This window comes from Hydra viridissima, unplaced genomic scaffold, assembly GCF_058129835.1.
Source record: "Hydra viridissima isolate aposymbiotic clone 2 unplaced genomic scaffold, HvirCarnegie_v1 scaffold_2, whole genome shotgun sequence".
Classification (NCBI taxonomy): Eukaryota; Metazoa; Cnidaria; class Hydrozoa; order Anthoathecata; family Hydridae; genus Hydra; species Hydra viridissima.
Window position 1 is genome coordinate 24,577,019 of NW_028324301.1, and position 26,554 is coordinate 24,603,572.

General features: G+C 27.7%; 4 protein-coding genes across 12 annotated transcripts; all 4 read left to right on the forward strand.

Moving 5' to 3' along the window:
- Positions 1–10: 10 nt before the first annotated feature.
- LOC145186357 (uncharacterized) lies at positions 11–11,353 on the forward strand. Of its 7 annotated transcripts, none has more exons than XM_090077185.1 (33): positions 11–246; positions 382–442; positions 586–674; positions 881–899; positions 976–1,048; positions 1,303–1,332; positions 1,415–1,472; positions 1,548–1,597; positions 1,681–1,760; positions 1,883–1,982; positions 2,128–2,176; positions 2,603–3,017; positions 3,193–3,344; positions 3,946–3,995; positions 4,153–4,250; positions 4,337–4,480; positions 4,717–4,811; positions 4,890–4,943; positions 5,116–5,181; positions 5,307–5,390; positions 5,774–5,902; positions 5,997–6,050; positions 6,223–6,346; positions 6,421–6,533; positions 6,618–6,655; positions 6,899–6,938; positions 7,024–7,063; positions 7,143–7,182; positions 7,492–7,567; positions 7,664–7,804; positions 10,153–10,246; positions 10,974–11,008; positions 11,143–11,353. In XM_090077185.1, exons 1-33 carry the CDS (start codon positions 76–78, stop codon positions 11,146–11,148), a joined length of 2,868 nt encoding a protein of 955 aa, XP_089933311.1. In that variant the 5' UTR covers positions 11–75; the 3' UTR covers positions 11,149–11,353. The 7 variants fall into 7 exon arrangements, with proteins under 7 accessions (XP_089933311.1, XP_089933314.1, XP_089933312.1 ...); XM_090077188.1 differs by having other exon boundaries at positions 2,627–3,017; XM_090077186.1 differs by having other exon boundaries at positions 1,886–1,982.
- A 648-nt stretch (positions 11,354–12,001) lies between these two features.
- LOC145194939 (uncharacterized) lies at positions 12,002–14,338 on the forward strand. The gene is made up of 2 exons (XM_080072690.2): positions 12,002–12,341; positions 13,129–14,338. Exons 1-2 carry the CDS (start codon positions 12,057–12,059, stop codon positions 13,951–13,953), a joined length of 1,110 nt encoding a protein of 369 aa, XP_079928816.2. The 5' UTR covers positions 12,002–12,056; the 3' UTR covers positions 13,954–14,338.
- Positions 14,339–14,357: 19 nt separating this feature from the next.
- LOC145194046 (spindle assembly abnormal protein 6 homolog) lies at positions 14,358–20,231 on the forward strand. Of its 3 annotated transcripts, XM_090077192.1 has the most exons (21): positions 14,358–14,390; positions 14,434–14,498; positions 14,599–14,656; positions 14,838–14,917; positions 15,162–15,266; positions 15,344–15,512; positions 15,615–15,692; positions 15,839–15,958; positions 16,075–16,143; positions 16,285–16,332; positions 17,092–17,166; positions 17,259–17,405; positions 17,501–17,548; positions 17,628–17,717; positions 17,918–17,971; positions 18,600–18,653; positions 18,744–18,815; positions 19,088–19,169; positions 19,380–19,489; positions 19,678–19,746; positions 19,866–20,231. In XM_090077192.1, the coding sequence occupies exons 2-21, from the start codon at positions 14,437–14,439 to the stop codon at positions 20,106–20,108; spliced, it is 1,833 nt and encodes a 610-aa protein (XP_089933318.1). In that variant the 5' UTR covers positions 14,358–14,390; positions 14,434–14,436; the 3' UTR covers positions 20,109–20,231. The 3 variants fall into 3 exon arrangements, 2 of the variants coding, with proteins under 2 accessions (XP_089933318.1, XP_089933319.1); XR_016449444.1 differs by having other exon boundaries at positions 14,379–14,498; positions 18,528–18,653; XM_090077193.1 differs by lacking the exon at positions 14,358–14,390 and having other exon boundaries at positions 14,414–14,498; positions 16,075–16,147.
- A 2,929-nt stretch (positions 20,232–23,160) lies between these two features.
- LOC145181489 (transmembrane protein 14C-like) lies at positions 23,161–24,769 on the forward strand. Its single transcript, XM_090079246.1, has 4 exons — positions 23,161–23,398; positions 24,162–24,263; positions 24,340–24,427; positions 24,589–24,769. The coding sequence occupies exons 1-4, from the start codon at positions 23,320–23,322 to the stop codon at positions 24,632–24,634; spliced, it is 315 nt and encodes a 104-aa protein (XP_089935372.1). The 5' UTR covers positions 23,161–23,319; the 3' UTR covers positions 24,635–24,769.
- The last annotated feature ends 1,785 nt before the right edge of the window (positions 24,770–26,554 follow it).

The window sequence follows — 26,554 nt, forward strand, 5'->3', positions numbered from 1 at the left end:
GTAAATTTTATTTTTATTTTTATTTTAATGATATATGTGAAAGTTCATTTAGTTCAAAGTAATATAAAATGCTAAATGCTGAACAAGGAATTAAATGCATTGAATGTTGCAGCACTTATTGAATCCAGAAAAAAAAGTCTGATGCAGGAAAAAGAAGAACTGCAAAGAAATTTAAGAGAAAACAATTTTTTTCCAAAATCAAATCTGAACGAAGCTTCTTTGCCTAGATCATCTAATTTTTACAAGGTTTAACATTTTGAAAAAATATTCTCCTACCATTTTTTTAAATTTAGTTATTTTAAGATAAGTAATAAAGTGCTTTATGTTTTGTTCCTATATAAAAAATATAAAACAATATAAATTCTTACAATATTATGACAGAATCATACTACCACATTTGATGTTGATAGAAATGGTCAAGTCAAAAATATGGAAAAGAATGGTATGATTAAATCTATTGCATTTTCTTTAAAAAGCTTTCTGGAGTTTTTAAGGTTCTAACAAACTCTTGCTTTTTGATATTTTGATCATAAACTTTGACCATCATATATTGCCATGTATATGGATTACTATCTGAAATTACAGGGTCATTTCTTAACTTTGCTGACTCTGAAATTCAACGGAAAAAGTTAAATGATGAAAGGAAGAGTGAATATATGCAGTACTTGGCTGAGGTATTTCCAAGTAGTATATTTTACATATGAAGTTGAACTTAGTAATTAGTGTGTTATGAATATGGAAAATCACCACAAAAGTTAATCAAAAAGTTAAAATCTTTTCAAATATTTAAAGGTTATAATCCTTCACACAAATAAAATGTTGCGGTAATGTTTCTGATATCTTTTATAAAACAATAAAAGGTTGTTTTTTGTTTTTTTAGCGCCAAAAGCAGATTTCTGGTAAGATTTCTTTTTACTTTTCTTTTCATTTTTGTGTTTTGCGCAAAAAATAAAGTTCTAATTTTTTTTTTTACAGCATACAAATCTTCTTTAGATGATGCTTACAAGAACATGGTGCAACAAAAGCAAAGGGAGGAAGATGAATATAGGTTTCCAATGTCTTTAAAGTATTATAATAATTTAAATTAATGAAGATATAGTATTTCTTATTTACTGCAACCAATGTTTAGAAGTAGGGTGGTAGTTTTTTTTTTGTGTGATTTAGTATGAAAAAATACAAACTTTGTTATTTGTGATTCTTAAGATCTATATTTTTGAAGCCTAAGTGTTAATAAAAGAGCTCAAATTTATACAAATTTTTTGAAAAGATTTGGTAAACTTTGTTTTTATAACTTTTTTATAGAGTTCAATTTGGTGAAGCAGTAAAAGAAAGGTTTGTTTTAAAAAAATTTTTTTTTATAAATACTTACATATATTTTGATTAAAAAATATTAAAAGTAGGTTTTTCTTTTTAGGGGTCAAAGGAAAAAAATTATTGAGTTTGATTCTGATGAAGAAGAACTATTTCAGCAAGTAAGTTGTGAAAAAGATAGGTAACAACATGTGTCTCAAAAATGCTAAAATTAACTTATGTATATATATTAACAGGTTCTGCAGGCAAAAAAGAGGATAAAAAGTGCTGATGAAACTCAACGAGTGTATGTTTTCTTTTTCATTTTTGCTTTTATAAAAATTTGGAATTCTTTTTAATTTCTTTTAATTTCTTTACAATTTATTTCAGAATAAAATTGAATGAGCAAAAAAGGTCTGCAACCTTTGATAATGGTTTTAGCTCATATCCACTGTCATCAATTTTTGAAGGTATAATATCCAGTTTTTATTTAATAGCAGCATAACAAAAAATACTTACAAGCTAAATATTTAGAAATCATTTATAGATAAAAGTCAATTTTTCAATACTTTTTTTGTTTCATGTTCTTTAGCAGATTCAAATCGCAACAATTCCATGAAAGCCGAAAAATCTAAACAGTACAAAAAAGAGTTAGAAGAACAGATAAAAGAAAAAGAAACACTCAAAATGAGGTTAAAGAAAATGTTTCGATTGTGCAACTCATTTTCTAATTGTGTTTTTGCATGATTACTTAAAGGTTCACAACATGACCAACATTTCTGCTTTATTTTTTAATTATTTTGTGCACAAAAGTAGAAAAGTTTTTTTTTTCTTTAGGGACAAATTAAAGCGTTTAGGTCGAATCAACTCTGACAGTGACTTAAATGTATGAAATATTTTTTTATTATACTCATAATACTATGAAAAATGTTATTAGAATTGTTCTGACTTTTTTTTTTAAATTAAATTTATGTTATTTAATATTCTTGCTACCAATATATTCTATATATTCTTATTACTATCAATATTCAGGCTAATAGATAATGCTATTTTTATTTGAAAAAGATTTGATAATTTTTTTTGTTTATTGTTTTTAATCAGAAACTTGTCTAGTAGTTTTTACTGTGCTTGTAATCATCTAATTGTTCCTCACTGTATCTAATTATTTATAAACTAATTTTTGCAGCCAAATAAACATGTAACATCAAATAAGTGTTCACACCATCTGTTATATGAACAAAATAAAATGGCTTACTTAGAAGATTTATGTCATCAATTAAATTAAATTTTTTTTTTTCAAATATTAACAAAGCATCATCAAACGTTTTTGACACAGGAAATGTCAAATACAATTAAAGCTGGTTATTCAGTTCCTGCACACCCACAATCTGCTGTTAATGCAAATGATGCCAATAAAATATTCTGGAACACAAATCAGAATTTTTCTCCAACGCTGCATCAGAATGCCACAATGCCATGGACAAACTATGCTATGTCTGCACCTCCTATTGGTTACATGCCATCACCTCCTGTAAGCTTTATACCAGCACCTCCTATGGGATATTCTGCCAATAATCCATTTGTTTATCTACCAACACAATATAGTGCTCCCCCTGTGAGTACTACTCTTCCAGCTGCGTCTGTGCAAGTACCACAAACACAGTTGGTAGCTTCAGGTAGTTCTGACCAATATATCACTCTAAACAGCTCTCGCATCAATGAAGCAGGTTCTTTTTTCTTTCTTTTCATTTAATGATCTAAACAGTTTAATACTTGTATTTAAGACATTAAAAAGTAATTCAATACAGTATTAAAAATAATAATTTTGTAATTATTATTTTTTTAGCAGATACTGTATTGAATTACTTAAATTAAAAAAATTTTAAATTAAATTATCTTTAGATAAAAAAACAATTGAAAATATTCCAAGGAGAGCAGTTAATCAGCCGCCCGGTGGAAAATCTCATGGTTTCATGGGCAGTTCTCTGTGCACAGAGGATGTAGATACCAACCGAGCTAAAAAGTTAGCCTACTCTGAAGAATTGAATAGACAGGTCTTTTACCTCCATATAAAATAAATTATTTATATGTAATCTTGAAATAAATTTAAATATTTATTTTACAACTTGTTTTCATATTTGAAAGCATCAGATTTCATAGAGTGCATTATTTATCAGCTCTTAAAAAATTGATTTTACCATTGAATCTTGGATGAAATAAACTGTTAATAACATTTTTTTATTTATTTTTTTGTGCATATTTTTCAAAGCAATTTTAGTAATTGGTGTCATTCCATAATTTCACAAAAAAAGAAGTTAAAAAATTTATTGAGCATCAAAATGGTGCAAGAATTCTCTCTAAAAATATAATTAATAAGTGAGAAGTTTATGTTTTATTTATATTCAAAAAAAAAAAAAAAAATATCAATAACAAATCATTGAGTAATAAATAATTTAGTTTTTTTGCAGTAATTTTTGTTTTTCAAATTTTATTATTATACATCGTAAATAATGGCTACATTGTAGAACTTCATTGTATGTATGAAATGTAATATGACTATATTATAGAATCTACAAATATATTGTAGAATCTTATTGTAGAATTTTATATGTAAAATGTTATTCTCAAGATTGCAATAAAAGTTTTTTGGTTTAGATGGAGTTGAAGAAGCTTGCTGCAAAAAAAGAAAAAGATGAGCGTGATAGGCAATTACCTTTTTGACATCCACTACACTTTCAGCTTTTTATAATTTTTTTAAGTTTCTCATTTTCTTATCTAGGAGAAAGTAAAATTTTGTTTATTTTTTGTTGCAGCAAACTTGATATTTACTTAAATTTTTTTGTAAGCTTCTTTTTTTCATAGATTTGAGAGAAAAATAGATGCAGAAGTGGCAATATATGATCCATGGGGTAAAGGTGGTGGTGGGGCTCCTGTAAGAAATAAGCAAGGAGAAATAATTGGTAAGAAATCTTTTATGACTGTTTTATTGAAGGAAAGTTGTAGTAGTTTTAATTATTTGGCTACATTTTATATTTTTACTTTGCAGCTGATTTAAGAAAACTACGTCAGCCTATGACTGAACCCCTTGATTTGAAACATGAAGAAATTAGTCCTATCCTGAAAGCTTTATCGGAAAATGATGGAACAAGAGAAATTCAACAAAATTTAACTGATGTGAAAAATACAGACAGTAAGTTTGTTGTATGCAAAAATCACAGATATACTTTCTTTGGCTTCTTTAATTGCCCTAGTTTCTTATTTAAGGATATAGAAAAAATCCTTATAACTACACATTCTGACCTGCAGTGTACAGTTTGCATATTACTGTATAAGATTTAAATTTTTTAACATATATTTCATTATATTTTAACAGAAAAAAAGACCATCTGTTGTTATCTGTCAAATTTTAATTTTTTGTTTTGCCAGAAAATCATTCTAAAAGTTTATCACAAGAAAATTTTTCACCAAATACATATGCTCGTGGCGCAGCTCTTCGGGAGCTGAAAGGTCAAAGCAACATGGTAAAGCAATTTTTGTGTATAATGTTTGTGCAAATAAAAATTTCTCGGCAATCTTGTAATTATAATTTATTTTTGCAGAGTCCCCGTGAGAAATCTGTTCAAGATGATTATAAGATGTTTTTGAAACAGCAGGTGGTTACTATAATAACAAAAACATGTTCTAAAGTTTAATGTAGCCTTTATTTTTTGTATAAAATTCTTCTGTTTTTTTTTTTTTTTTTGAGTAAAAAGTTTTTTGTTTTTTTTTCATAGTTGATAACCTTGAAAAAAAATTTCTCTTCTGTTTTTTAAACGGTTTTTGTAGGTTGAAGAGAAGAAGAAAAGAGATCAAGAGTTAAAGGAAAAAACGAGATTGGAAGAAGAAAAAGAGGTCTTTTGACTGTTTTTTATCTTCTTTACTTGTGGGATGTTAAAAGAATAAAAGCAATAAATGATTAAGTTATATACCAGTCTAAAAATTATTAATTTAAAGTTTTTTTTTTTACTTGTTTGTAGAATCAAAGGCTTCTTGAACAACAAAGAAAAATGAAAGAAGATTTTGACAAAGAAAAAGAAAGACAGAGGCAAAAAGAAGAAGATGTTAGTGTTAAACATTTTTTTTAAATGTATTATCTGAAAGTATCCAATATTTGTTTAAAAGTGCTGCCCATTATTTTAAGAAATGTTAAGATTGAAAAAAAAAATATTATGAGGTAAATTTGTGAATGCTTGTGCAGAGGATTATCCAAAATAACTAAAATGTTACCAGTAATAAATGATTTATTTTGTAACTATTACTGGTATCAAGGTAATAAAGTACTGCTGCTGTTACTAATAATAAATTGTTTTACACTTGACATCACTGTACGCTGCCAAACCTTTCAGAGAAAAAAAGTGTGATGAACTTTTGTGCAACTGAATGCATTTTTGTTTTTGTTAAATTCAGTGCAAACAAAAAAAATGTTTTTTGGTTGTGTTTTTAGTTGCGCAGACAAAATGAAGAACTGAGATTGTTGGCTGAACAAAAACGTAAAAAAGAAGATAGTAAACAGAAAGAAATTGGAAAAGATTATGATCTATTTTCAAAAAATGAAGCTGAGCAAGCAAATAAAGTAATTTAAAATTATTTAATTACATTTCATTTACTTGATTTTCTGTTTTCAGTGATTTAGCCTTTTCTAATTTGACATTATTTTCTATTTGTAGCAGCAAAATGTCACAGTAAGAAATGTATCACCACCTGTTCCTGCTGCCATCAAGGTCTTCTTGTTATTGATTTATTTACAATTTTGTTAACTTCTTTTATTTCTTCGTTTATTTTTGAATTATATTTTTACTGCACTATTTTAAATGAAAAGGTTTTTATAAATATTGTTTTCTGGGAATTTGAATGTCTTTAATGTATGTTGATTGATATCTTTGTAAAACCTAGGATAAAAAGAATAATACCATGACAAAGAATAACGACGCGACAAACTATAGAAAAGAAACCACAAAAGAGCAAACAGATGCATCCTTCGATGTTATCAAAAAAAGTTTTGAAATTCAGAATCAATGTAAAAATTTACATATTTTTAACCTTTAGTTGTAAACTCTAAATCTTATTTAATTGCATACTTTTTTTCTTCAGCAAGCCATATTAGTGTTTCTCAACAAGAAGCTCTGATCAAACAACTGGCAGCGCTTCGTAAGCAGTTACAGGAGCAAGAAAATAAAGTCAAAGAAGATCTTGAAAAAAATAAGGTTGAATAAGGAGTTTTAAAAAGAATAATTCTAAATATATTGTTAAATATAAATGTTTTTATTTTTTTTTTTTAATTAATTTAGGAAAAGCATGCTGCAATAGTTCAAAGTTCCTCAAAGAAGTAAGTTATAGGCATTATTATATTTTTATTATTATTGTTTATTAATTTTTGTCAGTTAGTGATATGTATGTATGTATGTATGTATGTATGTATGTATGTATGTATGTATGTATGTATGTATGTATGTATGTATGTATGTATGTATGTATGTATGTATGTATGTATGTATGTGTGTGTGTGTATCAAATTTTAGTTATTTTAGCTGAAGAAGTTTCACAATTTTTTCACTCAATTTTATTTCAGACGTGCAAAACCACTAACAAAAGGCATATTGGAGACAATGGTAGTTCTTTTAAAAAAGCTTTTTTGAAAGTCATTTTGCTGTTACAATTTTTATTATAAAGTTTTGTTTTCCTTAAATTTTTTAGTCAAAAGATGCAAATGAAGTATCCTCTAACGATAGGAACAGTAAGTTTAAATCCTAAAAGTTCAATTGGCTTAATTTTTGTTTTACTTCAACTTAAACCTCTACTTAATTCATTTATAGATTCTATTCTTTTGAGCAAGCAGCAGCAAGAGTACATGAGGTTTTTTTTTTTATCCATTTTTTATTTGCAGTTGTAAGAAGTTGTTATTAATCCTTCTGTTTGGTGTTTGATTGTTTTATTAGTTAGTTTTAGTGGTAAAATGCAAATTTTGATTGAATTATTCTTTCATCAAATTTAATAGAATTAATCAAATATATACAAAACTTGTATTATCAGGTGGTCAACTAGTATTATATATTTTAGTTGTATAATCTTTAAGCATTTCTTTACATAAATACAAATAACAAAAAAAAATTTAAATTCTTATGATTTCAATATTTTGTAACTATAGTATAGTTTTATTCTTAGGGAACAAGAAATGCGTTTGAAACTTTTACGTGAAGGATTAGAGAAAAATATTAACAACCATAAGAAACCTTTTTCGGTAAAACTCTTTGAATGTGTGATTTATGACATTTATTTCTTAAACCAGTTTTATAGTTATAGATATTTTTCTTTTTTTTTTTTTTTTTTAATTTAGGATGAACCAAGTAATCAGTCATTACTCGAATCAGACAGCAAGTTTATAAATGTAAACAAGCATGAAAAAGGAAAGAAATTTGGTAAAAACCAAGAAAATGTTCCTCAAAGGTTTGAAAAGGATTTCAAAGAACATTTCAAGGTAAGGCTATTATATAAAGTTAATTCATTTGCAAGTCTTTCCTAAATTACAAATTATTTACGACTTGAAATGACTATAATAAAGTTTTAATTTCCTACTATTCTTCTTCTTATTGAGTCATTCCATGTCAAAAAGTATAAAAAACACACCCAAAAAAATCTGCAGCCTACCTTAGCAAAATTGCTGAAACTTGGCGCATGTTTAGAGACATTTAGAAAAGACTGTAAAAAAAAAAAAAAAAAGAATTCTAAAATTCTTATTTGTTTAGGATTTATAAAAACATGAAGTTTGTAAGCTTGCTTGTGTTGCTAAGCACTTGACTGTACCACCTATCCCAGCACAAGGTTGTTTACTGTGACTAGTTGCAAAAAAGTTCTATTTAGCAAAACCAAAATCTTCATGATGGAAACAAAGATTTAAAATATTTTTACAACTTTTATTTTGACTTGCACAATCATCTCAGAAGTGTCTAAATATTTTTAGTTTAATGTAGATTTGTTTTGACCTGCACACCCATCTTAGAAGTATATAAATATTTTTAATTTGATTTATCTCATAATATCATCACAAATTTCAGTAAAATTGTACACCATGTTCACATTATCATGTGTCATACCATCATCATGTCATCAATACAATAAGATTTTTGCTTAAGAATTCCATTTTATATATATATATATATATATATATATATATATATATATATATATATATATATATATATATATATATATATATATATATATATATAAGTAATCATAGAATGTAATGTACATTATAACTTTTTCCAATGAAAGCTTTTTACTTTGTCCTCAGCTAAAAATTTATATTTTTCTGAAAAATCACCCAGAAACAAGATTGTTACCTCCTTCATATCCTCTTTCTTGATTTCAAGTATGCTGCTTGACTCTACTAAATGTAAATGTGGTGTAAGTTTTGTAAGTTTTTCCATACTACTTCTATGTACTCAAACACTGGCTCTGTTATTTGTTAATTTTGAATTGTCTGTTGTTGTCCACTGATCAGATTCTGCCTCATCATCATCTTCAAACTCATCATGAAAATATTGTTATTTAAGTCACAAACAATATAAGAAAACAGTTCTTTGTATGTCACACTGAGAGGATATAAAAGCTGTTCTAATGAATGGAACATACACATATAGAATATGCTTCTGAAGCACCAAAGATAATGCATCATTTTGGTTGCAATGTGCAAAGTTTTGAAAAACTTATTTTTATTTCTGAGATCTTGGATTTGAAGGTAAAAAATAATTCCTTTAAATTACATAAGAGTATTTTCCAAGTATAACATTTAGACCTATGGCTTCTGCTTCTAAAGCAGTCTACGTTGTAAATCACATGTAGAGATGCTGAGAAGAAAATGTAATTATATTAGTAATATACTATTACTTAGATTAATTATATTACTAACTATAATACAATGAAGAAATCTTTTAAAAGGAAAAAATTTGTTAACTCTTGTTAAAGAATGTTATTACTCCTGAGTATATGTATATAAAAATTATTTTAGACACTTTTTAGTGTGTCAGAAGAAGGTTACTTTTATATCTTACAATTGACATTTCATGGTGGTGCGTACATATACTAGTAATTTGTTCTTTTTTAAATTTTTCTGTTTTACAAGTATTTTGTTATCACTCCTCTCAATATCTTCAATCAAGTTTCTAACTTGGGTATTTGATTGTTTTTAACAAATTTCCTGATTATTTGCAAAGCAAAAATTTCTTCGTCCATACAAAAGTTTAGTTAAAAAAATCTAAACATTTTAATACAAGCAATTTGTCCCTAATAAATATAATGTACCTAATAAATATAATGTACCTAAACAATGGCCAAAATAAATTAACTTTTTGTTGTCATAAAGTAAACTATACCTTATCTTGATAGATACAAACATATCATTTTTGTATTCCATTCAGCAGGTGCTGAAATTGTTTGGTACTAAATTTCAGCGCTGCAGCATCGCTACAAGTTCCCTTTAAAGGCAATAGTGAAGGGAAACATTTTTCATTCCTCATTTTCAATTAAAATTAAATAAACTCCGAATTGCTGAAAATCCTAAACAAATTAGAGTTTATAGTCTTTCCTGAATATGTCTCTAAATATGTGTCAAATTTCATTGATTTTAGTGAGTTAGAGTGGAACCTCTTGTTTTTTGACATTGAATTACTCTATGATTCTTTTTTTTTTTAAAAGTGAATATTTACAAGCTCATAAATAAATTGTTTCTTTGTATAAAAGCTAATAGATAATCATTTATTTACAAGCTAATAAATAACTCATTTCTTTATTTACAAGCTCATAAAAAAGTTTTTTTATTTGTAGGCTTTTTTTGAAAACGATCGCTTCTCCAAAAATCCGTTTGACGATCTTCAACAGAGCAATTTAGAAAACCTACAACGCTTTTCTTTTAGCGATGGTATGTTTATTAACTATGTTTTAATTTTTTTTGGGACAATTATTTTAAAGTAATGTTTTGATGAAGCAGCTTAGTTTGTAAAAAAGCTTTTTAAGTATTTGTGTATTCAGTGTATAAAAGATGTTCAACTAATTTATTGTTACAGCACATTACCGATAACTAATGTTTTCCATCTTTTGAAACTTTATTTACTGTTAATGATTGTTTTGTTGTTTACTGGTTTAAGTAACTTCTTTTGCTCCTTAATCTTAGTTGGTTTGGAGAATTTCTTTTTCAAAACTCTTTTTTTTTTTTAAAGCCGATGTTTCGGTTTTTGTTCATATTTCAAAAGAATGTTTTAAAAGGTGTTAACAAATGTTCTTTTTTTTTAATCTTCATTAAATAGTATTTTTTTTTATTTCTTCCTAATCCAGATTTTTATTGTTATTCTAAAACGTGGCTGTTGCTCATTTGAGCTGTTGCATATTTTATTGCTTATTTCCATTCTTTGAAGTTGTTACTTCAAAATGCAGAAAATGTAGAGTTCTTTTTTTTGCAGTAGAAGTTGCTCAAGACAAAATTATCATTTCAATCTTCTACAGGACAATTACAGCTTATTACGCTGCAAACATTTTTTGTAATTTAATGATTTTGTATCTGCAAACTGTTGGAAAGTGTTTACATATTATTAGATTACTTTTGTTTTTTAATGATGTTTATATAATATTAAATTACTCTTTTATTCTAGACAATCAACCCAAGTCAAAAGACAATGAAATACAGGTGCTTTGTAATAGTTGATTTTCATTTCATTTTTCATCATTTTGTTTGATCATTTTTATATATATGCTGCAAGAAAACTAATTTTTTTAAGGTTATGCATTTATAATCTATTTTCATTGTTATTTCTTCTGAAGGGTTAAATTCTAAAGTTTATCAAAAGTAAAAGGCCATCATGTGCTCAGATCATGTTTGAAGTATTTTTATATTAGAAGCATGTACAAAAAAAAAATTCAAAAGTATCTTTGTAAATAAGAAACTGTTATTTATATTTAGATGTTATTTTTATTTATTTTGAATCTCATTATATTCATTAGAATTATTATAAAATTAAAGTTTAACTTTTGATTTTGCTGCTTTTCTTTCAAGAAGAAGATTAATGAACTGGTTATAAATTAATATAATAGCCAAGTCAAAAAAAAAACAACCTCCTTTTGGTGCATGTTTTAACTTTGTAATTTTTTTAAATGCAGTTTTTTTCTCTTGTTTTTTTTTTTTGTTTTGTTCTTTTATAATTGAAAACCTCATTTGCTATAAAAATGGGCTACTTTTACTTAAGAAATTCTGCATCACAATCATTGTGTTACAAATCTCATTTAACAGAATTGTTTTTTTTTTTTTTTTTTTTACCTTTTATGAAACTTACTTTTTTATGTAGATGAAGTTAAATTCATTTTAAACTAAGAATTTTTAACCAAAATTTACACTTTTTGTGCACTTTTTATGGAAAATTTTTTCGTTTCATTTGTTTTTATAAGTATTTTTTTCTTTTGATATCAATCCTATGATGTCATTTTAAAGCTATGATGTCTATCTATGATGGAATTGTCAATATAGTTGTAATTTAAATGATAAAAGGTTTAAAAATTAATCAGCATTTGTTGCTTTGTAAATTATTTACTTTCTGTTGTATTTAACTTTTGTTAGTATCATATCAATTATATCTGTTGTATTTACCCTCTGTTGATGTTTCTGTTTATCTGTTCTACTTTCTGCTAATATTATATCCACTATTTTTGTTTACATCTCAGCTCATAATTAAAAAGTATTTATGAACAAAATTTACTGTTGGGGCTTGTCTAAACATGGCCAAGCAGGACCAAGTGAAGACGGGAAAGTTATATTGCCACAGCTTATTCAATATGATTACAAAACATATGGTAATGTAATTGATATTTCAGCAGGAGGGCTTTTCACTGCAGCTGTTACAGACTGCAATTTTATACTCTCATTTGGTTGTGGAAAGTATGGAAGGTTAGCTGGTGGTCTCAATGAAGAAGATAGTAAAGACATAGTTGCATATAAATTTACTGATTGCGGAAAAAAGTTAATAGCAGTAAGTCTGTATAAAACAAAACCAACAAATTTATTATACAAAGGACTATCATAAATGAAAAGAATTTCTTTTTTTCTGTAAATTTACCAAACTCCATACTCTTTATGCAGAGTACTACTTTGAAGTTTAGTTGATATGTAATTTATCATAATGTACACGAAGGTGTGGCTTTTTTTTTAGCCAATATCTTAAAGACTATACTTAAGCCATTGTACATTTATAAACTTCCTGCTGGCTTATCTTTTTGGTTAAATATATTTCTGTTCATATTTCTTTTTACAAAAATCCTTCTTTTGCAATTGACTCATTACTCCACAAAATATTAACAATTTTGTTGTTTGCATCAATCACTAATTGTCAAACGTTTTATGTTTGATGAACTCCTGTGGTCTCCCATTTTTTTGGTTGTAAATATCACGTGTCAATTGTAAATATCATACTATTTTTCATCAATTTTATCATATTCATCAACTAAAATGGTTCTAAGATCAATCAATTAATAGTAATGTAATGAATCAATTTATATAACTGAGCCACTTAGACAGCCATGTTGTTGAAAAATTTATATTATAGACTTTTGAATAAAGGTATCAGAAATAAATTTCTTTTTGTATCACAAACCTAATTACTAATTACTAATTACTAATTACTAGCAAGAAAAAAAGCTTTAATCTGTTAAACTTTGAAATAGTACTATATTCATCAAAGATTTATTCAAATGATTCTATTGTTTGATGAATTTTATCTGATTTATGGTAAGGTTTTGTAAATTATGTTGTCTTTTTAGATATCTTGTGGATCATGGCATGCATGTGTTCTAACACAATGTGGCTCAGTGTATATTTGGGGTCACAATAAGGCATGTGGGTCATCTGTGCATGTAGTAAAACCACAATTAGTGGATATAGTCAATGTTGCTGGAATTGCATGTGGGAATAACTTTACTTTGTGCTGGACAGCATGTGGCAAAGCTTATTCTTGGGGAGTAAATAAACATGGTGTGTTAGGCCATGGTAATGAAAATTATGAAATAGAAGGCAAACCAAGAGAAATTAATGGACTTTGTGATCATTTTGTTATTCAAATGAGTGCTGGAACATCTCATTGTGCTGCTGTCACAAAAGATGGCAGTTTACTTGTTTGGGGTAATAACAGGTTTGGTGCACTTGGCATTGATGAAAAAGGTGATGTCCTTAAACCAAAAGTTATTTGTAATTTTTCTGATGTTAAGCAGGTCAGTTGTAATATTGGGGATAATCATGGTCATTCACTGTTTATTACCAGAGGCGGCAAACTTTTTGCATCTGGAGATGGCTATAAGGGAAAGCTAGGACTAGGAAATTTCGACTCTATTTCTGTTTTCCGGTTAGTTCAATCTGAAATAGTTTTTACTCAAGTTTGCTCTGGCGGCATTCATAGTGCTGCGGTAAGTGACACAAACCATTTATATACATGGGGATGTGGTAGTGATGGCAGACTCGGTCATCCTGAAGCCAAAGGTCATAGATATTTGTTTCATTCAAGTACACCAAAATGCGTAGATGCTTTTCTAAAGAAACAGGTTATTAAAGTGTCAGCATCTTACTACCACACGGTGGCTTTAGTTAAATAAAGGATAAAAAGCATTTCAACAAATTTATTACTTTCTAGAGTGAACTTTGCAATGTGAACTTTTCAGTGCATCAGTAAATGGACTTGATCTGAAGTTAAAGTTATTTTTTTAAGGAAGTTTTTTTTAAAAATAAAAATATTTATTTAGGTGTTTTTTTTTATTGTTGTTGTAAATTCCAACATTTTGTAAATTTTTTCTATTTATTGCTATTTCTTAGATCTTTAAATTCTTGTTTATTTTTTATGAACTTGCAGTGCATTAAATAAAATGTTTCTTACAAAATTTTTTTTTTTGTCTGTGTAAAGAATAACTTAAATTCTTTAGCAATTTTATAAATGCGGATTGTAAATCATGTTTCATGCTAAAAGTTCTTTGTAAAAATTAACATCTCAAAGTTTTTTTTCAAATCTATTTTGTAATTACAACAAAAAGTGATAATTATGCAATCTGAGATTTTGTAATTATAGCAAAAAAGTGTTTATTATGCAATCTGAGATTTTGTTTTCAAAATATATTCAGGTTGTACAAAAGGATTTTGACCAAAGGTATAAATATGTTTATATATCTATATATTTTTTAAAAATTGAAAGCAGTTTTTTATCATCTTTATATACATTATTTTCTTTTGTTTTCTGTTCTTCTTAGATGTTCTTCTCTTCAGATTCAAGTATCACTGCAAACTTTAACTGGCACTCTTAAAAAAGTTAGATTTCGTTATGTTGATTGTAGATTTCTTTAAATTCAAATGTTTTTTCCTCAAATATTCAAATGCCTCAAGTGCCTCAAAAAAATGTCTCAAATGTTCTTTGTTTGTTTTCAACCATTTTATTTGTTACACAATTTTTATTTCTTTTATACATAATTTACATTACTTACATTATTAGGAATTACAAATTCGTCTTACGAATGATGATGACTTGTTCTTCTTGCAGTCTTCAACAGTCAATGAGGAAGATTTTCAAGTGTAAGTGTCTTTAAGTATCATATGCCAATTTGAGTATACCTTCTTACAAAATTGATCAGGTCTCCTTGAGATATATTTAATTTCTTCAATTGTTGTAAATAACATAAAGTTTTTGAGTTTCTGTAATTTTTACAAAAACTTTTCTATTCATCTATGTGTCTTTCATCATAAAGATTTCAAAAAATATATTTTGATTTTGTAAAAATACTACAACTTTGTTAAAATATGTTTATCAATTTTTTAGTTTAAAAAGCCAACAAGGTTTATTAGTTGACTTTACTTCCTTTCCAAAAAAATTCATTGATTTGCTTGAACTGTGTATCGCTGAGCAAAGTAATGATGTCCCAAGGTAATTTTATTTTTTGCTCTTTTTATATGAGATATAGAGGTTCAAATAGAGTTTTCGAAAAAATATTTTTTGTTCAGATTCTCGTTGCATTTATCAACTGGGATGTCATGTGCAATGTCACAAAGCAATTTAGAAATTGTTGAAACCAACCCTTTTAAGCATTTGGTTCATTTGTCACTAAAATTTTTCCCTGCAAAAAATGAGGAAGTGAAAAATTACTTAGTAAATTGTTTGAAGAAAGTCAAGGTAATTTTTTTTCTCTTGTTTTGTGTAAAATCTGCTTAATATAAAAATTTGTGTATTGAAGTTAATTGTTCAGAATGTAAAGTTTTTTTAAAAAAAAATTAGGGAGAGAACGCACTGTTGCAAAATAAGTTGACTAGTACTGAAAACGATCTTTCTCTTCATTTGCTGTCTGCTCAGAAGGTATTCAATGAAATATTTTTTGCATTATGCTATCAAAAACCTTACTCGTTAGAGACCATGCTCTCATAAAATTTTAGCTGGTTCTATATGATAAATAGCATTCTATTTAGATAAGCTGTGGCAAAGAGTTTTTTTTTTTATTTTAGATAATAAATGAGAGAACAAAAGAGCTTGAAGATTTGCGCAAAGAAACAAACACAAAGCTTGAAGAAGTTACCTCTTCGCTTAATAGGGAACTTTATGTAGAAAAAGAAAATTGCCGCAAAGTAAATGATTCCTTTTGATGAGTTATTATAGTATATACTCAAAGAAATTTAACAGATCAAGATTTAACAATATTAAGTTTTATGATTTATTTTCTATTTTCTTGACTGGTTTTTAGCTGCATTTAACATTTGAAGAGAAGAGACAAAAAGAGCGTGAAATGCTTGATGAGCAATATCGTAAAAGTGCAAGTATTATTCCTGGTCGTTTTTCTGGTTTTTCCTGTTTTGACAATAGATGCAAAATTAAAAAAGCATTAATTTTGTTTGCTGGTAGTCTTTTAAAGTCAAGAAGAATATTGTGTGATAAGTTATAGTTGTCATTTTAGTTCAATGATTATGAGAGAAAGTTGGAAGAGTGTCAGATGTCCAATAAGGTCAGAATATTTTTTTGAATTTTTGTAAAAACTTTTTCTTTGTTTAAACTGAAAAACAGCATTTAATGATGTAAGTCTTTCATATTTGACATTCAAAAGCTGAAATAAGAAATATTGAATGGTTTTAAAGGAAGGAATTTATTTACATGATTTTATATATATATCTGTGTGTGTATATATGTACATGCATAGTTAATGATAGTTAAAGACAAAATGCTAAGTTATTTTAGCACCATGTTTTGGGTAGTAAGAGCTTGTTTTAAAAGTTTAAACTGTGATGTTAGGAAGCTTATACTGTGATGCAAATCAATATTTCTTTCTTAGCGGCTCGATACTTTTTAAAAATAAAAGATGTTTTTTTATTTTTATTTTTTAAAGATCTGTAAATTTGTCAATGTTTTTCAAAAATGAGACTTTAAGACACTTAAAAAACAATATACAAAATCTATGAATAAACAATTTATATCTTCAGATCCAAATGAGTTAAGAAATAAAGTTTTATGAATAACTTTAAGATTAAGAGATCCTTAGATTCTCATAAAGTGTCATTTGTGGGGCTGAAAATACACTTTTTTAAACTACGGAGTGCTGGGAATCTGTCAAAAAAAAAAACTTCTTGGGGCCCAAATTTAACAAGCATTTTTTTTTAACCACTCACATCACATGAAATTAGGGAACACTTAATGTTTTTATTACTCAGTTAATTGTGGTTTTTTTTTGTTGTTATTCTTTCTCATTTTGTGAGATGCCTCTTTTTAGGAGTTGACAGATCAAAAGTATAAATATGAATCGTTGATAAGGGACTTAAAGTCCAAATTATCGAATCTTGAAGAGGTAGAGAAAAAACGATGAAATTTTAAAAATATTTTTGTTAGTCTCAAATATCATTATTCAAGTTACAACTTTAATTGTTATCAATTTTCAAGGAAAAACGGATAATAACCAAAGATATACAACATATTCGCAGGCAAAATACAACCTTGGACTCTGAGAGACATGAGCGAGATAAGACACTGAATCATCTTCGGACAAGAGTTGCAGTTTTAGAACAAGAATTAAAAGATAAAGAGCAAGTGAGTTTTTTGTTGTTGTTGTTCTGTCTAGTGCTTTTTTAAATCATGTTTTGTTCCTTACAAAACTTATGATTTTTATTGTACCTTTGACTAAGGTTATAAAGAGAACAAACGAGTTACTTGAAACGTCCGCTGAGCAAAAGGTTTTCTTTTTTTTTTTTTGCTGCTTTGTTTTTATGTGTTTTCAAAACTATTCTTCCTACTTTGAGATTTTGGATTTAGCGTCGACTGGAGATTGATCTAGAAGAAAAAACGAATACTGTTCTACAACTTGATGCTACAATACAGTCTGTATCTAAAGAGGTTATAAAGGTATAAATTTTAAAAGTAAATATTTCTAAATTGTTACAACATTTTTTTATGTTTGATAATGTATTATATTGGGTTATTAGCTATTTTACTCACAAAATGAATTTTTTTTTTTTTATAGATTTTTCTTTTATAATGATTTGAATAATAAAACAAAAAATTTCCATTATTTTAAAAAATGTTCTTGTCCATTTTTTTTTTAGGGTAACGAAATCATCCAAAAATTACAGACGGAACTAAAAGCAACGAAAGCCCGAGTAAGGTTATTGAAGAAAAAGAATGTTTTTTTATTAGTGGTGCACTAGATATGGCCTTTTTGATTTATCATCAGCAGTATAAAAAACGGAAGCCATACCTGGTGCCTCACTAAGTTTTATAAAATTTTGTTCGTGGAAATGACGTCAGTATGCTACAAAGCTTGGAAACAATAAAACCCAAAACTTTCTTTTCTTCAAAAGTGTTCTTCTAAAAGTGGATAAAATTTTATCAATGAAAAATAAATATTTTCCAGTATTTTTAAACAGGACTACCAACCCTTGTTACAACACACTCTAGTATGGTACCAACCCTTATTACAAACCTTTTGTTTGTAGATTTAAATTATTACAAACCTTTTGTTAGTAGATTTAAAGATTTTAAATTTTGCTACCAAAGATTTAAAATAATGAAAATTCTTGAAAAAGAATTTTTACTGGAAGCTGAAATTTTCTTTTTACACAGCTAAGAAATGTGTGAGCGATTACTCGCTCAGTGAGTTTTTGTTCTTTAAATATACAGAAAGGCGAAACTTAAATGTGTAATTTTAATTTATAGTGTCAATAGCGAAGCAATCAGATATTGATTAGAGACGTGAGATCTTATACCTAAATTAAAATGATTTTATAGATGAAAATGATGAACGTTGTGACAGCAAAACAAGAAAAACTTATAGAAGAAAAGGTTTATAAAGTTTTTGATATGTTAAAGTTTTTCTGCTTTGAAACTTTAAAACTATTATCGATGGTTTTTGCGTGTTTTTTTGCATATTAGGATGTAACCATGTTGCAAAAGGAAAAAGAACTTAAAGAAATCAGAATTCAGCTCAGCACTTTGCAAGATGAGGTAACGAAATAAGCTTTGTTAAGACTAGATCATAATATTTGTGCCAAGAGTTTATCTCAAAAATACATTCGTATTCCACGTTTTTCCCAATTTTGTCAATAGAGTACACATTCCTCTTTTTTTTCAACTTTTTAAACAGTCGCTTGTTCCTCAATTCACGCAACTTCGACAATAGAATCGTCAGACTGGTTGCAAACTTTTTTTTTTTTTTGAATATAATGCATTTTTTAAAAATCTGATTTAAAAAAAAAAATTGTTTCTTTATTTTCTAGAATAATGCTATGAAAAAAAGAATTGATGACGCAACTCAAAAACTCAATGAGAGCCAGGAAGAGTTAAAAAATAATGAAAACGGTAAAAAAAAAAAGAGAAATTCGTCCTTCACTACCTTTTACTTTATTTTGTCTTCTACGTAAATGAAGTTTTAGGAAAGAGTTTCAAAAACAAAACATATGAAAATATTGTCTTAAAAACCTTGTTTACTATTTGAAATGTTTTCTTTCTCTGAAATTTTCGCGCCGTTTGAAAACCATCATAGAAATACCGTTAATTTTATTGTTGAAGTAATCAATTGGTTGAATCGTCAACTGAACGAGCATACAATAAACAAGCTATCTTCTACCCACAACGCAACTACCGTTTCAAGCAACAGAATGCATCATGAGAAGGCATCAGTATGTATTGAGAAAATTTCCTTTTTGAGATTTTTGCTAAAAATTTTAATACTTCTAATTTAGCAAATCTTTATATATTTCTATGTCAATTATAAATTTCAAACAAGATTTAGATTAAACAAGTTATCGGAAGATAATTTATTTAATCTCAAGATCTTGCGATGATTATTACCGTTTTTAACCTTCAGAGCCCAAGTACATTCCAATCTGGTCAGTCCATTCAACCTTTTAACACTTACATGCCAAACATTAACCAGGTATTAAAAGAAACATGGTTTTCCTTTGTAAACATTTTTTCTGTACATTTTTTAAAGCTGTTTCGAAAAAAATGATGGAAATCGTACAAGTGTTATAGCTTTATATATTATATTTGTAGGTTCATTATCGGCCTATTTTGAAGAAGCCTCAGTTTCAATCCGATGGAATAAGCCCTATAGTTTCACATGCTCAGCATGTTTTAAGGCAAAAGCAAATGTCTACTCCTGTTATAAACGAGGAAGTCATTGATCCAAAGTATTTAATGCGTAAGAAACCAGATGAGCCTAAAGAAAACAACGATCCCTCATTTAAGAGGCACAGTCCCAAACCTTTCCTTGTGACGACATCAAATGGACTGTAGTTGTTTTGTTTTGTTTTTTTTATATAAAGTTAATTTTCAGTTGTTTTCTACCAATTATAAAATAAATGTATTTTCGATTTTGCGATTTCACGGTAATAAAAAAGCGAGTTTTAACTGAGAAAAGATCTCCCGTTTCAACTTTATCTAAAAGCCACATTCAAGCGAAGTAAACCACTCTTCGCGTGATGAAGTTTGAAATATTACGTCACAAGTAAATTAAGAAAGAAAAAACAATTATTGCTGCAAAAATATTTCACAGTTAATTGAGTTCAATTTTCCCTACCTAATATATGAAAAATATTACGTTTTGATATTTTTCCAGTTATTTCCAGGTAGTGGAAAGTGGAGCACAGTTGAACGATGGCATCTCAAACCTAAAAATCAAAGCACTCTTGAACCTATATTTTCATTACAGTTTTTCAGTAGACTAGATACTATTAGTAGACACTTTTTCATTCAAAAAACGAAACCATATTACTTTACTTTGACCAATTACTTAAACGCAATCTTTCGCTAAATCAATACCTAATACATCGCGCTAGATGCAGTGCTCACATCTGTATCATCTAGTGCTCACACCAGTCACTCAGACGCCATTTGCTGGATAATAGTTTTTCCTCTTAACTGTGATAATTTGAAAATCCACGTCATCTTTTAAGTCACAGGCAGAAAAACCACTACTTTATCATCACCGGTTCTGTCAACAACTTCTGTTGTGTCTTCGTCAGTTCCTCCAAAAACGCAACGTCTTTTGATTTTCCTCCAGGTCTACTTGAATTGTCTTCCTTAATAATTATCAAATATGGCTTGATAATTATCAAATATGGCTTGATAATTATCGAATATGAAATATCATCAACTTACATAATTGGTGGCTCATGTTTTTCATTTTAGAAAGAGAGGTACCAATGACTGACTGTCTGAAGCTGAAGATTTGCCTTTAAATAAAGTTGAGGCATGAGATGCAAACAAAGGTGATAATGCTTGTTTGCAGTAGTTGGAAGAACAGCAATGTCGTCGCCATTTTCTATTTCTTCGTCTAATCCTGCAAAAGATTTTTCTGGCATCCTGAAAAGAGCTTTTCATTTCTTTTCCAGATGTTTTTCATTGAAATCATCTGAAATGATCTAAAATTTAGTTAAATTTACCATAGGTAAACTAAAATGTTATTGGTTGCAGCTCAGTTTGCAGCTTCGTTCCAGCTTATGTGCAGACACGCTGAAATGATCAAAACAAGGATCCTTAAACCCAGCAATAACTAAGTAGCTTAGCTTTTTTAAACGTAGAAAATGACGGATCATGATTATTCTGTTGCAAACGTTAAGCAATATCTTTTAGATGAAATAATTAAGAAAAGTCTTTCAGTTTTTTTGCATGTAATAATATTGAGAAGAATATTGGGTTTTGACTTTATTTGAAAACAAGTTATTGCAGATATATTATATATTATACATAACTTAATTATAAATAAAATCTATTATAAGTTTGAAATTTAGCCATAACTTGTACTGTTTGATTTAAAATATGCCAACATTTGACTTGTATTTATTCGATTATTCTCATTGTTCGCCTTCCACTTAAAACTCAAAGAAACAAATTTCAACTGTTACCTTCGGAGTATGTTGAAGCTTTTTCAATGCCAGAAAATTCTGGTTTTGTTGTTTCTAAGTGTCTTACTATTTTGTTGTATTGAATTAAGCTAATCTAACATAGATAACTTACCGTGCATACGCAGTTAAAATTTAATGTGGAGTTCGTTGGTTCATCGAATTCCTCACCGCGGCGACAAAAGTTGCCTCTGGATTGTCGGTGATACTCGTTTGAGGTTTGCCATCGGTTAACTGCATTTACGGTTAACCGAATAGAAAATAATTTTCACTCGGTTAACTTCTATGTAGTGAACTGTATATGCGGGGATACTGCACCGAATTAATCGCATTGGCCGCACCGAATTGATCCGGTGCGCAGACCTTTCGTATATGCAATTTTTGGAGAAGATGAGCTGCTTCTTTACAATGGGATTTTCTATTGGAAGTTTGGTTATTTCATACTTTTTCACTTTTGATGGCATCGCTTTTTGTGATATTAAAGGGGTGATGAGAGATAAAGAGCCAGTATTATCTTTATCTCATTATCATTTCCTTTGATAAAACTAAATAATTTCTCAAAATAGAACAAGAAAGGCAAAAAAAATCAAGAGCAGAGAGACACATCAGAAGCAAGAAAGATGCATTAACGAAAGGAAAATCAAAGATTGTTAAAAATGTCCGAAAGTGAAATACTAATTAAAAGATTGACACAAATAGATACGGAAGTTTATGCCCTAAATTTTTTTTTTATAATTTTTTAAATAGTTACATTATTTTGGATTACCCTTAATATCGATTACCCTTAATGAAAAAAGTAAACCCACCTAAAAAATTGTTCCCTCTTGGGAAATTTACTTTTTCATCTTAAAAGCCTGATTGCCAAATATGGAAATTGAAACTACCATCGCCAGTCCTGTGACACAGAAATCTCAAAAAGCAGCATTTATTCTTAAGTCTTTTAAACAAGTGCGGCGCTTACTTTTCACACATGGACAATATGGAAGAAGTTTGATAAGTGATTCTTTTGATAAATGCGTAATAAAAATATGCTAGATATTGAGTTTTAGTATTACATAGATTTTGTTAACTTGTAATGAATCTAGAATTTATGGCAAAATCAGCTTTTATAAGTCAGCTTTATACATATTTAACATATATATTTAAGGTAAACACTAAGTCAAGCGTCGTAAATTAAATAGGTGTTTAAACACGGGGGTTAGGTTATGTTAGTCAATTCGTTTTATTTTGAGTTGGTCAGAGTTAAGTATATATATATATATATATATATATATATATATATATATATATATATATATATATATATATATATATATATATATATATATATATATATATATATATATATATATATATATATATATATATATATATATATATATATATATATATATATAGGGAGAGAGAGAGAGAGGAGAGAAAAGAAAGATTAAGAGGATTGTACTTATGAATGTTTACATGGTCTGGACATTGAATAAATGTTAACATTCTTATTTACTTTGTTATTGGGTATTATTGACAATTATTAACACACCTCAACATACCTCTTCCCATACCTTATTTTTAAATTTAGTCTTGGAAGTAAATCACATAGGTAAATTCAAATGGCTTCGACAGATTATATAACTTTTGCTTTTGCTTTCACCGTGATAATTGGTGGTGTTATAGGATTCCTTAAAGCAGGTTAGAGTTTTTTTTACTTTAAATGCAACAGTGAATTTTTGATCTGGTTTATGAATGTTTTAACAAAGTTGTTAACTTAGTATTCAATCATTCACAATTATAAATTTTTATCAATTTTTTTTAACCATGAAAAACAATAATACTTTTTAAAAAGATATTTCTGTATCAGTTACCAGCCTAGATATAAAAGTGGATTTTTCAAAAGAGCATTTCAAAAGAGCATTTCAAAAAGAGTTTTTTTTAACATATTTTTCATACCACTAGTTCACCTTATAATTTTGATCAAAAACAGAGAACTAATAAAAATAAAAAAAATTTTTTTAGGCCTGAAATAGAATGTGAAACAATTCAGCTTTTCAGACACTATTTGGCCTAGTAATTGTAAGTGGGATTGCTTGAGGATAGGTTTATGCCTAAAATAATAAAAACAAAAATTTTTAAAAATTTAAAATTATATTCTATAAAACTTTTAAAACAAATACAAACCTCCTGTTTCAGATTTGAAAAGTTTGATTATTGTCTTTTTAACTCTATTATTGCTCTACTTGCACTCTACTAGTGCTAATATGTACTTATTTAGGTGAATTGGTAGCATGAGAAATTTTAAGCTCTTTGTTTTGGAATATTTTCTTGAAAATTCTTCATAATTCAGATAAGATTATGCTGTTTTTAAAGTTAAAATTTTAAGTTAAAATTAGGACAACCCTTGTCCTAACAATAAAAGTTTTACAGGTTGCTAAAGTTTTTGTTAAAATTTTTTTAGGTAGTTTCCCATCATTAATTGCAGGAATTTTATTTGGTGGTTTAATTGCTTTTGGTGCCACACAAACTTCACAGAACCCAAAGAATATCCTAGTTGTATTGGGTATGCTTTTATAATAATTATTTTTTTTTTACCTTTTTTAAATTTGATAAGAAAATTTTTTTTTGAATTGTTTTAGTTGTAAGTATAATACTGATGATTGTAATGGGAACACGGTTTTACAATAGTGGAAAGTTTATGCCAGCTGGATTGGTTTTTGCTTTAAGGTACATTCTATTATATATAAAAAAGCTTTTGTGGTTAATAGTAATCATGCTTACAACACATAAGCAATGAGGTTTTTCCATGGCCCCTAATTAATGGTTTTAGTTTTAGACACCTTTTATTTGTGTATTAATACTCTAGCCTTATTTATATTCTCTATTAGCATCCTCAACATTTGTCGTCATTTGTATATCTACAAAATGCATTGATTTGGTCTCCAAACAAGTGGTCGTTAAAGAATTTATGAAATTGTGGAAAATATGTAGAAAAATTACTTTTTGGTTTTTGTTTACGCTATGTTCTTGTATCTTTAATAACTTTCAGGTTTCAGATGATGAACTTAAGATGTTTTAAGTTTCTTTTTTGCAGTTTTCAGTTTTGTATTGTTTTCATTTTTAAAAGTTGTTTTTAAGTAAATTATATGAGATAAATTTAAAAGTTGATAGTATCTATAAAAATTAATACTGTCTATAAAAAAACTTATAATAGTTATAAAATATATAATACAAATATATTAAGTAATATGCTTTTAAGAACTGTTACAATGCAAATTACCTTGTGTAAAGGAAGTTTTTTTCTGTGTTTTTTTTAAAGTGGTTTACAGAGTTAAAGTGGTTTTTAATTTTTTGTTTGTTTTAGAAATGTAAAGTCAATAATATGAAAATGAACTATTACCAAGTTAAATCATCTATTAACTGTAGTTTGGGTTCTATACCTGTTTTGCGACCAGACAATGTATCTTTGGGGAAATGTGTCACTTGCCATCAATTTGTTCGCAAGTACGCTAGCTTTAGTGACATAGAAGTAATGAGCATGCTCAAAGATGGATGCATGTTTAAAGGATTTAAAAAGATTATTATTGAATCCTCGGAAGAAGAAGGGTTTGTGAATATGCACCATGTCTTAATTTTATCATTAAAAGATGAAAGTTGCATTAACAGAGAAGTATGCACACAAAAAGTCAACAATCTTTTAGTCAAAACTGCAGACCTAAAAAAGAGTTGTGTTGTTGTTTCTGATATTGGTTCAGTAGTTGTAATAATGCAAGATAATCTAGAAACCCTTAAAATTTTTTTCTTCTCAAAACAAAGTATGAGATTGATGTGTCAGCATTTTGAGCTTGAAGAATTTTATGCATATTTAGTCAATGATATCTTATATTTATTTAATAGTAATGTTGTTGTTATATTAAATTTCCGATCAATGAAAACATTTACAGTCACTTCAAACAACAAATCATTAATGTCAAGTGAGCTATTTGTGACTAGATGGGAAGAACAGTTGTCTCAGTATTTTAATTGTTATTATTTGCATGCCGACCTGAATTCCACATGTGTTTTTGAAGATTCTCTAGATAATATCTGTCATTTACCAACAGTAGTAGTAAAGGTTGGTAATCAGCTATTATTAGTTTCAGCTGGCAACAACCTAATTAATATTCGGAAAATATCCAAGAAGAGACAGTTTTTAATTATAAAATCATTCAGTTTAGAATCTATAGATCAAGACCATTGTGATTTTAAAATTGAAAGCATATGCTATTGCTCCTGCACTTCTCAAGTATTTGCTTTGTATTTTAAACAAACAGTTGAAGATACAAGCAGTTTAATTGTTGTTGTGGACCTACTTTTAATGAAAATTTCTAGTTTACTTGAAACGGAATTGACACTGAACAGAAAACCTAGTTTTACTATATACCCATCAAAGGATGGAAGAAAATTGTTTGTTCAAGAGACATTTGAAAATAAGGTTATATTTTACCAAGTGTTTACATTATTACCCTCTGGATTATCCTTACAAAGTATTGTTAAGTTGTATATTCGCAATACTTTTTCAGAGGATGCAGTTGAAAGTATGTCTCTTCCAAGATCTTTACGGGAAGACCTTCTGGATGGATATTGAGTAGTTTTTTTTTAGCTTTAAATGTAAATATTGGAGTAATATAGTAAAATAAGTGTAAATTTTAAAATGATTTTGTTAATACTGTCCAAACTCTCAAAACTCATGAGATTATTTAAAACTTTTTTTTTATTGCATTCTTTCCCTCTATGTTATAAAGGTTTATTGTTTATTTGGCATTAAATCATTTTTTATAATACATGATGTTAGCAGATGTGTAAAAAATTATA